Source organism: Ahaetulla prasina, chromosome 5, assembly GCF_028640845.1.
Source record: "Ahaetulla prasina isolate Xishuangbanna chromosome 5, ASM2864084v1, whole genome shotgun sequence".
Taxonomy (NCBI): Eukaryota; Metazoa; Chordata; class Lepidosauria; order Squamata; family Colubridae; genus Ahaetulla; species Ahaetulla prasina.
In genome coordinates, this window is record NC_080543.1 from 93,544,557 (window position 1) to 93,561,235 (window position 16,679).

Below are 16,679 nucleotides of genomic sequence, written 5' to 3' on the forward strand. Positions count from 1 at the left end.
TGATGTCAAATATTGGATATCTACTACTATAAAGCTGGGTTACATATCTCTTTGCAAATAACTGGAAATAAACAGGGAGGAAACTGTACATTCATTAGCACCATGTTATCTAATTGGGTAATGAAATGTTTGCAAGCAACAAGCAAGCTCAAAAAACACCAAGGATGCTGCAGTTCAGCCCTGAGCTACAGTACATATAGTCTCTTCTATTGTGTATCTGAAATAAGTGTGCTTTAACCATAGTAATGAAAGTAGCTACTTTTAATTATAATTATGATTATGATTCAGATTTAACACTGAAAATTTGTTGTTAATTGAAATCTGAAGCTAAATTGTCTGTTAAATAAAAGAAAATCAAGAGAAATACATTACTCAAAGACTTTGTACGTACTGACAAATGATTGTTTCCTATTGGAGCTATATTAGACTACTGTGAACAATTTCAAAATGCACTTATATCTAAACTTTGATAATATTTACTTTTTGCCCAAAAGGTCTTATGAAAGAAATAACAAACAATCTTGAATTTTATGGCGGTAACCAAGGGACTATAGGTAGATTCCCATATAGCATTGCAATTTCCATAGGCCCTAATTTCTGAAAAGCAATAATAGGAAAATGGAGAAATGGGACCATTTCTTCACTTCTTCATTTCTCCTTAAAAGCTTCCCAGAAACAGATTTTGCCAATGGAAGGATGGCACGCTGTGTAGGACTGTTGGGGATCATATTAGTCCCTTCGCAGTTTCCCATTGGTTTGTGAGAAGCTGTCAGGGAATGTTGAAAATGAGGATCATGTCATTATAGTTGACTGCAGCAGTGTGGCAGTGGTGTTGAACAGCAGCCATGCAGTGTCACTAAGATGACAAAACCTTCCCCAAATTTCATTCCCATGGGAATAATGGGTTTCCAGTATTCTGTAAATTAACGCTTCTGAGGTGCTCTTGCCAAAAACATTTTGCCCTTTGATGCAGTATTTTGCCCAGTTGAAGGTTACAATATAGTAAACAGTCTCAAGAGTTTAAAAAGTATATATATAAAATCTCTCTAGAACAGTGTGTCAAACTCATTTTCATTGACGGCCACCTTAGGGTTGTTTGAGCTTGGGGGATCGGGGTGGATATGGCTGGGGTGGGCATGGCCAGCTCAACCTCACTTGTGTTGGGGGCGCCTGTGGGGCCCGAGCACTCTGCCAGCAAAAATGGGCTCCTGAGCTCCGTTATTGGCTGCCACAGCCTCCTGCAATCCTCTGCCAGCAAAAATGGGCTCCTGAGCTCCGTTATTGGCTGCCACAGCCTCCTGCAATCCTCTGCCAGCGAAAACAGATCTTGGGTGGGCCACCCTCCCAAACTCTGTTTTCACTGGCAGAGGGTTGCTGGAGGCTGTGGCAGCCAAAAATGGAGCTCAGGAGTCCATTTTTGCGGGCAGAGGCACTGCAGGCCAATCCTTCGATGATTCCAGGCCGGCCCTGTGGGCTAGGATCCAGCCCCTGGGCCTTGAATTTGAATTTCAACCCTTCTCTTGAGATCAACAGAATCCTTAATATATGTCATGAGAAGAACAGCTGATCTGTTGAAATTTGCACCATGTTGTTGATCACCTTCATCTATTTCACTATTTTTTTTGCATCTTTTTATTAGGCTTATAGACTTTCACGAGGTAAAGTGTGGGCCATGATTATCATTCTCTGTTTTTTTGCTGCAATTCTATCAGCCTTATTGGACAACGTTACTACAGTGCTCCTCTTTACTCCAGTAACTATAAGGTATTTTTCAAATTGTCATAAATATTGCAGTACATTATCTATTTGATTGCATTCATATTTTATTTTTTCCACTTTGGACAAGGAGTTAAAAGGTTCAGATAATCATATATGTATGAAGCATATATAAATAGAAGTAAAATAGCATACTGTAAAAATAGAAGTGGAACCTGTAGTGAAATGAAGGAGTTTTTTTTAAAAAAGTTTTTTTATTAGCAATTCAAATTAAAAAACAATGGACATGGTTTAACGTCTCTGGTTTTAATAATAATAATAATAATAATAATAATAATAATAATAATAATAATAATAATAATAATAATAATAATTTAATTTGTATACCGCCCTTCTCCCGGAGGACTCAGGGCGGTGAACAGGCAGATAAAATAAAAACAATACATTTCAATAAAAACAATATTTAAAAAACTTATTCCAATAGCCTAAATTTAAAATACAATACGAAATATAAAATAAACCCCAATAAAATCCATATTTAAAACCCTTTTAAACATTATCGTCAAATTTAAGCTAATACATAACATACTTCTTTATCTTTGTACAAATTTACATTACTTCTTACATGTCAAGTATATAGGTTAATTCCTTCTAGACAGCTACATCCATACTCAGTATAATCATAGCTCACATGTTTAACATACATTGACATACCCATTTCTAGACATGTATTACACCTTCATCTTAGCATTCCTCCTCCTGTCCAACCATTAATAAAATTTAGTCCGGATTTCTTAGTACACTGATTCACTTTTATCCTTGAGCTCCAAGGTAAGTCTGTCCATTTCTGCACAATTGAGGATTTTGGTTAGCACTTCTGAAAACTAAGGAGTTTTTTTTTAATTGCATGAAATCTGACATGTCCTCTTCCATATCCACCCTCCCGCAGTTTTCCTTCCTTTAGCAATAATAAATCAGCATTCTGAGATAGATGAAGATGTACAGCTGTTTGCTTTATTATAAAAAGAAATCAAACTTTCAGAAATCACAGTAAAATTGGTCAATATTTAAGCAAAAGCTAAAACCAGTAAACATAGTTTAAAATCTGCCTATATAAAATAATTGCTCCTGAAATTAGATTCTCTACATTGAGTTAGCTATAAAGAACATTACTGAAGACTTATCGGCTAATTAAAAAAAGATAATTTTCTCCTAATTCAGCCAACCAACGTTATGATCACGTTAATAGATCTGTGTGCCATGCGAGTAAAAATGAAGTGGTGCTTTTGTCTTGATTTCGCCAGATTTGTCCAGGGCAGAAACTTCTGAAATGGGATGTTGTGAAAGGTCCTTTCATGGAAGCATTAATCTGTGATTGGCACAAAATATTAGAAAAATACTTAGCAGGATAGAAGCATTTCCAAGTGGATCAGCACTATAACAGTATATGTACTCACTCTCTGAGTGGCAATATAAAAACCATTGTTTCAAGTCACTTGTGATTCTTTCAGGAGCACTGAAACAAGGTATTGTGCTGAGAGACAGCAATTGTTTAGATCCATACTGATATCTGATACTCTATTCTATCTAATAAATGAAAACTATTCTGAATAGTTCTATTCTATTCTATTAGTTCCTTCTAATAGTTCCTTCTATTCTTTTCTGAATAGAAGGAAGAGAATCGGCAAGCCAATTTTTGCCAAAATTGCAACTGGCAATCATACCGAGCTGTTATGTTTATGTAATTTTTTGAAATACTTCAGCAGTCTTGAAGCTGTCAGTTCAGGTTCAAGACTTGAGCGCTGCATGGTGGAGTGAACTCCCATTCTTGCCCCAGCTCCTGTCTACCTAGCAGTTTGAAAGCATGCAAATAGATAAATATGCTCAATTTTGGTGGGAAGGTAACAGTTTTATTTTATTTATTTATTTATTAGTTTGTCAAACATATACAAGACAGCTGGTATAAATATGAACATGGACATGAACGAAGGAAATGAATACAGATAAATGGGGACAGTAGGACAGGGACGGTAGGCACGCTGGTGCACTTATGCAGTGTTATACACTTATAACAGTTATAACAGTTATTACACTTATGGTGTTCCATGTGCCTTTGGCTTATACCCATGCTGGCCACATGACCACAGAAAATGTCTTCAGACAATGCTAGCTCTCTCAGCTAACATTGAAATAGAGATGAACACCACCCTCTTGAGTCCGATACAACTGTATGGGGGAAACCTTTAGCATTACCATTACCTCTATGTATAAATATCTATAGTTTGTATTCTAGTAAGATGAACATTGTTTTAATAACTGTCTCTTTTTGCTTTTTCCTTTGGGTTAAAATAATGTTCATCCCAGTGGACCAATGTCTATCAATCTGCTTAATTGTATTGTCAGTACCGAGTTAATTTTTCTCAATCTATTTGATTCTTTTAGAATAGAATTGGCTTCCTAGATCAGGGGTCTCCAACCTTGGTCCCTTTAAGACTTGTGGACTTCAACTCCCACAGTCCCTCAGCCAGCTTTGCTTATGGGACTGGCTGAGGGACTGTGGGACTGTGGGACTGTGGGACTGTGGGAGCTGAAGTCCACAAGTCTTAAAGGGACCAAGGTTGGAGACCCCTGTCCTAGATTACAACATGTGGATCATTTGGATGACCTTTTAAAACTGTTTCTCTTTTTCTCAAAGAAACAAAGTCTAAGTATGCCTTGTTGTGTAATATGTTGTATATAAGGAAACTATTCTTGAATTTGATCAGATTTCTGCTAAGATAATATCTAAACAATTTTCGCTATTGATATTCTCCAATTTTAGGTTCCCAATCTAGTATCAATGGCCTGCCTAACATCACACTTTAGGAACTAATGAAGATGCTTAGATAGATGATAGATAGATAACTGATAGATGATAAATTATAGATCGATGATCGATAGGTAGGTAGGTAGGTAGGCACAGCCCTCACTTTTCTGTGTTACCTTGCTTTGGACAGTTTTTTGTCTCTGAATCCAGATCACTTCCAGAATTAAACATAGTCTAGAAATGAACACAATGATGAGGTAAAGTCATTCATTGAAAAAAAGAATTGGCTGTCCTTTTTAATTTGCGTATCAACTCCAAACATGGCCTCCCTGCACTCTACTTCATTCAGTTCTTTTTCTAGGTGTATTTCCCCACTCCTTCCTTCTGTTTTTTACTTCAGTCAGCATCAGTCACAATCAACATGTTAAGGAATTATGGGCATCATACTCACAAGTTTTATCCACTCATGTTCTAGAGCAGGGATCTCCAACTCCCAATCCATGGGCCAGAATCCAGTCTGTACCATGCCAAGAAACCAGGCTGCACAAACAAGCAAAGCCCCATCTGCAGGATGCAGGCAGCATGCAAAACCAAGGCCCCTTCTGATCCATGGAAAAACCTCTCTTCATGGAAATGGTCCCTGGTTGGGGGCCGCTCTTCTAGAGATTCCTTTCCCTTACCTGCTTGTTGCTTTGAGTGTGTGAGAACAGAAGATTAAACAGTCAGATTTGCTTGATACAGTAGCGGTTTAACTATGAATTAATTTATTTCCTCTTACCAAGTTGGCAGAACTCCATCTTTCACTGTAAGGAAGTGACAAAACTAGCATTTTATGGTGAATTTTTTTTCTGATCAGCTTTGAAATGTTGATTTAATTGGACACTATATTAAACTCAATTTTTAAATTCAAATATTTTTTATTCACTTGAATGTCTTGCCAAATAGAAAGATGAACAAATATTGAATGAGTGAATAAACAAATGTTTTCATATTATAGTGGGGATCTCACATATATATAGTAATAGTTTTTTTAAAAAGACTTTTTAAATAAGTTATATATTTCTTCTCTTACATGGTTTTGTTAATCATCCAGTTATTGTTGCTGTCTTTGCCAGGATTCTTCAGTCCAATTTTAAAATGATTTTGTAAGCTTTTATTACCATGGTGATGAAGCTTAGTAGCAAATTCTCCTGATTCCCTGACAATAGGGATTTAGCTTTTTACCAATGATGCATGAAATATGATCTTATTTTCTTGTTAGGTTTTGTGGCAAACTCACTTTTTAAAAAGAAAAGACCACAGCTTGTGTTTAAGAAAAAACAAAAACAAAACCACCATTCTCGCTTATGTTTCCATGGCACTGCTATTCAACATTGCTTCTTCATATAAAACATTATGAAAAATTGGAAATAAATCTGGATCCAAAAGAGAATCATATAACATCCCTTAATAGGCAAAATTTACCTATCAGAATTGGTTTTATGGTTGGTGCATGTTTTTGCAAAATAATTTGTTCTGGTCCAGTGATATTGTTGTTGCACACATAGACATTCTTATTTTTTTAAGATACTTTGTGAACATCCAGAGGTGGGTTTCAGATGGTTCTGACCAGTTCTGGAGAACCGGTAGCAGAGATTTTGAGTAGTTCAGAGAAGCGGTAAATTCCGGACTTGCCCTGCCCCCATCTATTCTCTGCTTCCTGAGTCCCAGCTGATTGGGAGGAAATGGGGATTTTGCAGTAACCTTCCCCTGGAGTGGGGAGGGAATGGATATTTTACAGTATCCTTCCTCTGCCATGCCCACCAAGCCACGCCCACAGAACCGGTAGTAAAAATTTTTGAATCGCACCACTAGTGACATCCATTTTATATTGTTCTTCTCCAACCTCAAATTATAAAGTAGGGGTGGACAGCGTGTAGCTGTCTCAACACTGTGGGACTCCAACTTCTGTCATCACCATTATGCTTTATAATTTATGGAAGTTGTCAGGAAGCCCATGCATTTCAATTAAAAAAAAACACCTGAGACAAAAACTATTATTTCTCCTGTTTTTGAATTGGAAGCTTGAGATATTTAAGGAAAATTAATGGAAGACCTATCACGTATATTCCATGCTGCACTGTAATTTTATTGGAGCAAAAATTAAACGGCAAACTATGTTAATATTTAACATTAAACTCAAGTTATACACATGATATCTTTTGCTTTTGGTCTTTAAGGTAAAGGCAAAGTTTCCCCTCACACATATGTGCTAGTCATTCCTGACTCTAGGGGGTGGTGCTCATCTCGTTTTCAAAGCTGAAGAGCCAGCACTGTCTGAAGACGTCTCCGTGGTCATGTGGCCAGCTTAGCTAAATGCCAAAGGTGCATGGAACGCTGTTACCTTCCCACCAAAAGTGGGCCCTATTTTTCTACTTGTATTTTTTTAAGTGCTTTCGAACTGCTAGGTTGGCAGAAGCTGGGACAAGTAATGGGAGCTCACCCTGTTACACGGCAGTAGGGAGTCAAACCGCTGAGCTGCCGACCTTTTGATCGACAAGCACAGCATCTTAGCCACTGAGCCACTGCGTCCCTTTAGTTTTTCATTCTTTAGTTTACTCTTAATTTTTGTATGATAGTTCAGGTGCTCTTAACAGGCTCTGTTTTGTTGTTATGTTTTTAAGAGAAATATTAATAATGTTTTTAAAAAGTCATCCAGCAAGGATATTATCTGGTATTTTCTCTGTGGAACTGTAGATTATGTGAGGTGCTCAATCTTGATCCCAGACATGTTCTGATTGCTGAAGTTATCTTCACAAATATTGGCGGGGCTGCTACAGCTATTGGGGATCCTCCAAATGTGATTATTGTTTCAAATCAGGAACTCAGGAAGATGGTATGTATTGCTCTCTGCTGTGTTAATTAAAACAACAAATCCCTATGTACAGATATTGCTGTGTATTACTGATTCATTCATTTTCCACTGCTTTGAAAAACAAACATTCTGACACTGTTACATATAACCAAACATTCACTCCTCCCCCTCAGAATGGTTCTTCAAGAAATAACTTAAATTAGAAAAATGAATATTAGACCAAAACACTCCTCAAATTTTAAAGTTCAATTTACTTCTCATCAATATGTAGTAGCTACCTTATTATCAAACCTTTAAGTTTATATCCACATGCTTTGGATTAAGTCCCAAAGAATCAATGGAATTCATTTCTGAGTTGACATACATTGGAATTGTGTTATATGAGATGCAAATAACCAAAATTGTGTCCGCTGATGGGAAGGTTTATTACCTCCATAAAATTTTTCATTGGTTGATTGATTGATTTAATTTGTTTATCAAATTTAAAACCTGTTCACCTCACTCTCAGAGTGACTCTGGGCAGCTACAGATAAAAGCATAAAAACCCTATAAAAAACCAATATGTACTAAGTTCTGTAAAAATCTTTTGTTTTAATCTTGCACAAGACATGATATAACACATTTCTAATTGCCCGATAATATATTTATTTTCTTTTTCTGCATTAAACACTTAAACTTTCAAATACTGATACATTTTTAAGAAACCTGATTACCTTTTATAATTTGAAAAGTGTTAATATTGCTATGTGACTAATTTACATAATTGTAGTTTAATTCATCTCAGCTCAGAGAAATATTGTGGGGGCAGTGGGAAGGCTCAATAGTGTTAAATAATTTATGTTCCATAGTCAATGATCTCAGAATATAATTTAAAATGTTTTGTGAGATAATTATCTTAGCATTGGCATATGTCACAGGTAACTTCATAGACCATAGAAAAATCTTCTGATTTATAGACCTCAGACATACTGTATGTCTGCACATTAGTAAAGGAAATTTGAAAGAATACACTACAGTGTGAAAATAAACCACTGTCTTTTCGCTTTTCAGCTTTAGGATTTAATATGCTTTGAAAGTGACTCACAAGAGATGTTGCAGAATATATGAGAATGCGAGCACAGTATCTCTTTAAAGCAACCATGTCTTTTTTCAGACATGCACAAATTTGAACTCATTAAAGTAGCATATCATTGATATGACTCATTAAAATAGTGATGCATATTCAGGTGCAGAGATATGGCTATTTTACAGAAGTACTTATTCATGCATTTTCACAGGTTCTGAAGCACTGCTCCTAAATATGTTTTGATACACATGCAGCTCTTTTAGGCAACACTGTACAGATAGTTCTCACTTACTGACCACAATTGGGACTGGCAACTTGGTTGCTAGGCACCACACCCATAAAGTGAATTACCAAGTGTCTGCAATGGAACTATAACCTCCCTTTTGCTTTGGTCACTAAGTGAATCATTTCCATTGTTTACTGAGTCATCATGTGATTGTGACTTGTGATTTCATTTGTGTTCTCTATTAAGTCTGCTTCTCAGAAGTTGAGAAACACATAAATAGCAATTATGTGACGATGGGACATTGCAATCGGTATAAAATGATTGCAAAACTGGTTTTTTCCAAATAGTTGTTATTGTGAACAGTCATTAAATCAGGCAGTTGGTAAGCAAGGACTACCTATAATTGTATTTATTATAAATCTTTCTTGATGTACCTCTACTGAGTCATACTTGATTAAAAAATATAGTGCAAAGTGACTGAATCTGTTTAGATTTGCTACAATTTGTTACAGTATGACAATAAGAATGTGCTTTGTTAACAAACATAACTGATTTGCAATAGGTTCTGTTTTCCAAAACTGAAAACTATATTCACTTATTTGTATTATAAAATTATATCTATCTATCTATCTATCTATCTATCTATCTATCTATCTATCTATCTATCTATCTATCTATCATCTATCTATCTGTTTACTTACTTACTTACTTACTTACTTATTTACTTACTTACTTATTTACTTACTAACAAATGTATTTGGCCACTCATCTCACAAGAAGTGACTTTGTGTTACTATCTTCTACTTTGTTCATGGTTTAGAAAGATTAAAATTATTAATTATAATTTGTCTTCCAACTTTATCTTTTGATAAATATCATAAACATATTTTAAAGATTCGGGAGGTGAAAGCTATTTTTTAAGCCAATTCATCACGATATAGTGACAAATACTATCTTCCAGCATAGTGTAACCAACCAAGAGGGAGGTGCTTTGGTGCAACTATGTGTGTGTGTGTGAGAGAGAGATAGAGATGAGAAAGTGTAAAAAGTAATATTCTAAATTTCTTTCACTTGGCAGCCATTTTTTATCAGAAATGGTGGGCACATTTCCTGCTATGGAAAGCTAGGTGGTGGAAGACATACTGTAAGTGGAATTTGAGAGCTCACCTTAAGATGCACTTCTTCTAAGAGAGACATAACCTTAAGGGTGATATTAAAAAGACAGTCCAATCACATAAAACAGCAGATGCTATTTTTGATTTCCATTTTCACTGAGTAGAACCATTGTAATTGAATGTATTTCAACTGTATTTTTTCCTAGGGATTGGATTTTGCTGCATTTACGGGGCATATGTTTATTGGAATTTGTCTTGTACTTCTGGTTTCCTTTCCTTTTCTACGACTACTTTACTGGAACAAGAAACTCTATAACAAAGAGCCAAGTGAGATTGTTGGTGAGTGGAAATTTGAAATAAGGTAGATATAGATCTGACTTACTTGATAAAATGAAACGTTAAGAAGGGTGTTTTGTTTTGAATAAGGAATTGGATTTATAATGAGCTTCAACCTTGAGAATTTGTTATATTCCTTTTCCAGAATTATTTTATTTGCTTATTCAGTGATTAAGTTTGCTATGGACAACAAATTATGGATTGTGTTTAAATTATCTGATATAATGAATGCTACACAGGTAGTTGATTTAAAAGAGCATTTGCTGGGAATCAGATGTAAAGTCATTTGGGCTGGCATGTGCCAAATGTTGATGTCAGGCATTACAAAGGTATGGCTTTAAATTCAGCTGCACAGACCCTAAATTGCTTATGACGGAATTGGCTTATGTGACAGAAGGCTAATGGGCATGACTGGAATGAGATTAATCTCTGTACTGCAGATAGAAAAGAAGCTGTATACACTGAGGCAAATTTTCTATTGTAGTGCAAAGAAATCAAAGTCCTTATATATTCTATGCTCTAAGTTTAAATTCTAGGTGTTCTCCTCTTCCAGAATCAACAGACAACTTGACTGAACTTGGGATAGCCTTGATCCAGCTGTTGGTTCTCCCTTCTGTCTAGTGTGAGAATTAATATGGTTCCTCGATCCCCAGCTTTATTTTTTACAATAGCAATAGCACTTACAATTATATACTGCTTCACAGTGCTTTCCAGCCCTCTCTAAGTGGTTTACAGAGTCAGCATATTGCCCCCAACTATCTGGGTTCTCATTTTACCGACCTCGGAAAGATGGAAGGATGAGTCTACCTTGACTACAACATCAGTATTGATTCCACCTTTTCGTTTAATATTTTAAATTAGTAGGCAGTGGTTTCTTTATAGATGTGCTTTCTTTTTTCTTTTTCTTTTTCTAAAAATTATCGTTAGCAAGCATAAAAGGCATTTTTAGGATGAACGGCTGTCAGTTATTAGCAATTACTCTAAAATCTTAGATGGTATTCTGAAAACTATGTCTGAGATGTCTTGAAGTCTTAAAGAAAATGGTATTATCCTATGCTTTGTTATTTATTTATTGTTATTTAAAAGAGCATAATCATCCACAATATTCTTGTGTTTTACTAACCAAAATGGTTAAATATATTCAGTAAAAAGCATATTCAAACTCAAATTAGATGTCATCTGTGTTATTCTCTCATTACAATCTTCAGATTCAGCAGTTCTCATAATTAGTAAACTTTTTCCCTCCTACAATCAGGAATGGTTACATCATGATGAAGTTAATCAGTACTTGCTCGTTCCTCAATAAAAGCAAATACTAGACTACTAGTTCTATTAATGATTTCTGGGAAAGGAGATGAGAGGGGCGATCAAAGTACATTTCATTAAAAGGGATCTGAAGCAATTTGGCTTCAGAGAAGTAACAGAATGAGTGCAAGATATCTTAATGGGACTTTCCAATCTTTAATTGCTGTAGTTCTGTGATAACCTTCAACAGAATTGTTTGAAACAGCTGTTTCAATCAATCTAGTGTCTGCAAAGTTACCCTCTGATTACCAATCAAACAAGTACAGAATGTTTATAAAAAAACCCCCTCATTCACTGTTTTCCATTGCTTAGATTTCCTTGGTTTTCATATCCTTTTTGAGGGCGTTCTGCTGCTACTCAGCTACTTAGGATGAGCAAGGAATTCACAAGATTGCACTTTGAAAGGCAAGGAGACTCCTGACATTTTAAAATATAGAGACTTAAAAAATGCTGCTTATTGAAAAGGCTGAAAACCTTAAATATTAATCCTCCATTATTTTCCTAATTTTATAACACAGGCTGTAACTTCACCATGCCATTTTTCTTCTGTCCAAATCTATCATTATGTTTAATTGTTATAATCTGCTTTATTTATTGATTTACTTGAGGTCAATTAACTCAATTTCCAGATCTAGCTTTAGAGCTATATTAGCAGATAGCCTCATGTGGTCGACCATTTCTAAGACTTGAAAACTCAGGAGGGTTGGACTTGGTTAGTATCTGGGTGGGGGCTACCAGGCAATTCCAAGATTATAGATGGAGATAACCTTGAAGAAGGTTAAGTAGGAACACTGAAACTAAGATAAGAGACAGGTGAATCTTGATAAAGCTGAAAGTATGAAAAAGAAAGTCAAGGCAGTACTGATGATGTTACCTAATTTGGTAATGAAACATCTGCAAGCAAATAATCAAGCTAAAAGAACACCAAGTACTCCACAAAACTAAAAAATAATGTTACTTTGAATCTATTTGATAGAAAGGAAGTGAAAGAAAAATGTAGAAGGCTTTCATGATTTGGTTATTATACCCTATAACAAAAAGGTAGCAACCTGTAACTCTTGCATTGTCCTACATAATTGAGCTGATTGGAAGATGAAGATATCTATATAGATATATAGCTATATGGAAAGAATATTTTCATATTGTCAAGAAAAGGACATATATATTACCAGGATTCAAACTTGACTTGAAGGTTTTCTTTACATCACACACACACATTTAAAAGAAAGTTTGACATAAGGCAGTTGAAGTATAGTGAACCTGAAAATCCTGAGGTAATTATCTCTTAGCAATTACACAATAGTAAAGATTGTGCCACATTAAGGTTTTGGGAAAACATCTTTCTTTCCCTCAGTAAACATATCGGTTTATAAACTATATAAAACAACCAACAAATAATAACAAAAATCCCTCTATCCATATTACAGGAACCATACCAATTGTTAAAATTAATTAATATTTATTAAAACTTTGACAATGCCATGGAAGAAAGAGACACTTGATGAATATCCATAGGTAGGCTGGCCCATCTTCAACTAAACATGTCTCCAGGAGAGCAGAGACAATGACTGTGGCAAACATCACAGAACCAGTTCTTCAGAACCTCTCCAGACAAGAAGAGGTTGAAAGATCATCCACATGAGTTCCATGACAAGACCTTATAACAACAGTTTTCCACAGATTTAAGCACCCAGAGACAAAGGGATCAGTCATCAAGCTCACAACTGCCTTGGAGTCTTTTAAAGGACACTAAGTTTGCTAACATTATTTTCTAATCACTTTTGGAAATTGCTTATTTAACCATCTTAAAGCTATTAGAGAATGACAGATTAGATCTGATGAGTATATTTTCACTTCTGAACAAAAGAAAAATTTACTATATTATCTAGTTCTCTTTCCAACTCTCTATAACTTCTCTTTTACTCTTCAAAAATTTATTTTTTCATTAATTTCTTCTACATCCGCAGGCGCTTGTGTTATAGCACTACAATCATCTTAACTTCTTTTTTCACTCCCTCTTTCATTTTTATAAGTTTTTCATTAATTTTTTTCAAAAGCTATCAATCTATTAAGTGATTTAGCTAACTTACTGGAAAAAAAATGTTGTTGCTCTAACATTTTCATAGCTGCTCGAACATTTTCTGAAGAAAATATGGTATAATTCCTCTCTCTGAGGTTGTTCTAGCATCCTCTCCTCCGTCTGTTTATTATTGCCAATTTTCTCATGGTTGCCATTATGATACTATCGTCCAAAAATGAAAATGTCTCAAAAAGGGAAAGACAAAAAGCAAGCTGCTCCCCTCCTTTTTCTCATTTTGTCTTCCTGTGTCCTTAATATTTACGTACATCTTAAATGGCATTCTGCATACAGTGAGAATCACAGTCTGGCTCATATTACCCTTATGTTTTGATCTGTGAAATTCACCAATTGTCTGGATTCTTTAATAGCAAGCAAAAACATTCTTCCAGTTAATTGTTTTTTAACTCTAATTTTTTTTATTTTATTTTGTCACAACAGTATATACAAACAATTGTCATAGATAAAACAACATGTATTGAAGAAAATATATAAGTAAAAATATGCATCAATAATATTAATTTGATATAATGAAGGGAACAATAGGACAGGAACGGTAGGCACTATTGTGCTCTTTCACCAAAAATAATATTTTTATTAAATTTTTAAATTATTTTTAAATTATTTAAAATTATTTAAAATTATTAAATTTTTATTAAATATTTTAATATTTTAATATTTTAAAAATATTAAATATTTTTATTAAATATTAAAAATAATATTTTAATATCGTGCTCTTTCACCAAAAATAATATTTCAAAATAATTATCCATTTTATGCTTTCTTATATTCACTCCTTGTTAAAGAAAGCTTTTGCAAAAAGCTTTTAAATATTTAAAACCTTTCTTCCCTCTTTGTAATACTAGAAAGACTGTTGACTCACCAAGTGGGATTTTATTTTCTTGTCCCTCAGAAAACCTCTCTTTAGTTGTAAATTAGTTATATCTGAAAGTGCTTTAAAAATGAGGCTCAGGCTAATCTGATATCTCTATAGGTTGCATTACAGTTATGAGTTATGAAATCCCTCAAGTCCCAGCCACTCAATTTACAAGCTGACCACAAAAATCTCAGTTCCTGCAGTTTATTCATGAACAGCAGTTGCTCAAGCATAAGTGGGTGATCTCACAATCTCTCCTTTTTCTGAAGAGATTGTAGTGGTTAGAATTCACTGATTGTCTAGCTCTGCCAAAATATTGTACCTGCTCTTTCAGGGACATCTAGTTCACCATAAATCCTCATTTGAAACTGACCAAAGTGGGTTAAGTATAGAAAAGAGTCTGTCACCTATAGGGATATCTCACTCTTGGTAGGATTCAGTTCAGATCCATGTCCTTTAATGCAGGGGTCTCCAACCTTGGCAAAGCTGGATAACTTTCCTGTCAAACAGACAACAAGTGGTCAAAATTGGCAATGCTCTATCAAATCCTGTTCCTGTCAAAAGCGGCATTCCCCAAGGCAGGGTTCTTGGACCAACACTCTTCATATTATACATTGATTATCTCTGTGACCATTTTACAAGTAATTGTGTTCTCTTTGCTGACGATGTCAAACTATTTAACACCACCAACAATACAGCTACCCTTCAAAAAGATCTAGACTTTATGTCTGAATGGTCTGAAACTTGGCAACTCGAAATCTCAATCAGCAAATGCTCAGTCTTACACATTGGAAAAAAGAACCTAAACACTAAGTTCAAGCTTGATGGCCATTACTTTACAGATCACCCCCACTCTGTTAAAGACTTTGGAGTTTTCATATCAAATGATCTAAGTGCCAAAGCCCATTGCAACTACATTGCAAAAAAGGCTTTAAGAGTTGTAAACCTATTCTTGCATAGCTTCTTTTCCAAAAACTCTACACTACTAACCAGAGCATATAAAACATTTGCTAGACCAATTCTTTAATACAGCTCGACTGTCTGGAACCCATACCACATTTCTGACATCAATACAATTGAACGTGTCCAGAAATATTTTACAAGAAGAGTTCTTCACTCCTCTGAATACAACAAAATACCTTATGCCACCAGACTTGAAATCCTGGGTTTAGAAAATTTAGAACTCCGCCGCCTTCGACATGACCTGAGTTTAACTCATAGAATCATCTATTACAATGTCCTTCCTATCGAAGACTACTTCAGCTTCAATTGCAACAATACACGAGCGCACACAATAGTTTTAAGCTTAATGTTAACCGCTCCAATCTTAATTGCAGAAAATATGACTTCAGTAACAGAGTTGTTAATGTTTGGAACACACTACCTGACTCTGTGGTCTCTTCCCAAAATCCCCAAAGCTTTAACAAAAAAATGTCTACTATTGACCTCACCCCATTCCTAAGAGGACTGTAAGGGGCATGAATAAGAGCGTGCCTACTCTTGCTGTCCTAATGTTCCCTTTCGTTATATCCAATTAATATAGTTATTATATACTCATGCTTATATACATGCTTATATATTGTTTAGTTATTTCATGCTTATGCTTAAATATACTGTGTGACAAAATAAATAAAATAAACAAAGAAACTGTTGATTCTCCAAAGTTTTTCAGTGGCTTTCAATATAACTGACCCCAATATCTTTTTAGATCACCTGGCAGTTTGAGTAAAGCTCCATTGAAATTATTCTGCTCATATCTGCTAGGAAGGTACTAGATGGTGACAGTTGATCTTGTAGTCCCATGAATTTGGAGCTCATTCCTAAAAGCTTCATTTAATCCCCAACATTTTTTAATGTTGGGGATTAACAACATTTGTTAAGACATGTAACAAACTGGAAGAGATCAGCAGCAGATTTGAAAGCAAATGTTACCAATATGATGATGACATTCAAATACCTTTTTCTATGACATCATAAAACACGACTTCCTTGACTAGTTGGCTGTAGAGGATAATGAGTTAGATAAGGAAAAATAACATTGAGTTCAGATGGATTGGGAAAACTCATTATTGGATTTTAATACCAGAATTATATACAACTGTCTAGATATAGTCATACTCTCTTAGAATGAGAAGATACATAGCTTTGGAGTGAGTTTGAATATAGATAATTTTCTTTCTTTAATGGAGTTTATAATCAGAAACACTTTGATTTGTTTTAGTTGATGTGACAGCTTCATCAGTTCATAGAGAATTATGAGAAAGTTACAGTTAAGCTCCAGATTTCTTTTTTGTAATTTTC

General features: G+C 34.9%; 1 protein-coding gene across 3 annotated transcripts in view; it reads left to right on the plus strand.

Moving 5' to 3' along the window:
• The window catches only part of OCA2 (OCA2 melanosomal transmembrane protein), a 216,333-nt gene that overhangs the window by 92,028 nt on the left and 107,626 nt on the right, over positions 1–16,679 (plus strand). For all 3 annotated transcript variants that reach the window (XM_058185917.1, XM_058185920.1, XM_058185918.1), the window contains exons 13-15: positions 1,640–1,764; positions 7,259–7,397; positions 9,990–10,122. In XM_058185917.1, the coding sequence (XP_058041900.1) occupies positions 1,640–1,764; positions 7,259–7,397; positions 9,990–10,122 (397 nt within the window). The remainder of the gene's footprint in view (positions 1–1,639; positions 1,765–7,258; positions 7,398–9,989; positions 10,123–16,679) is intronic.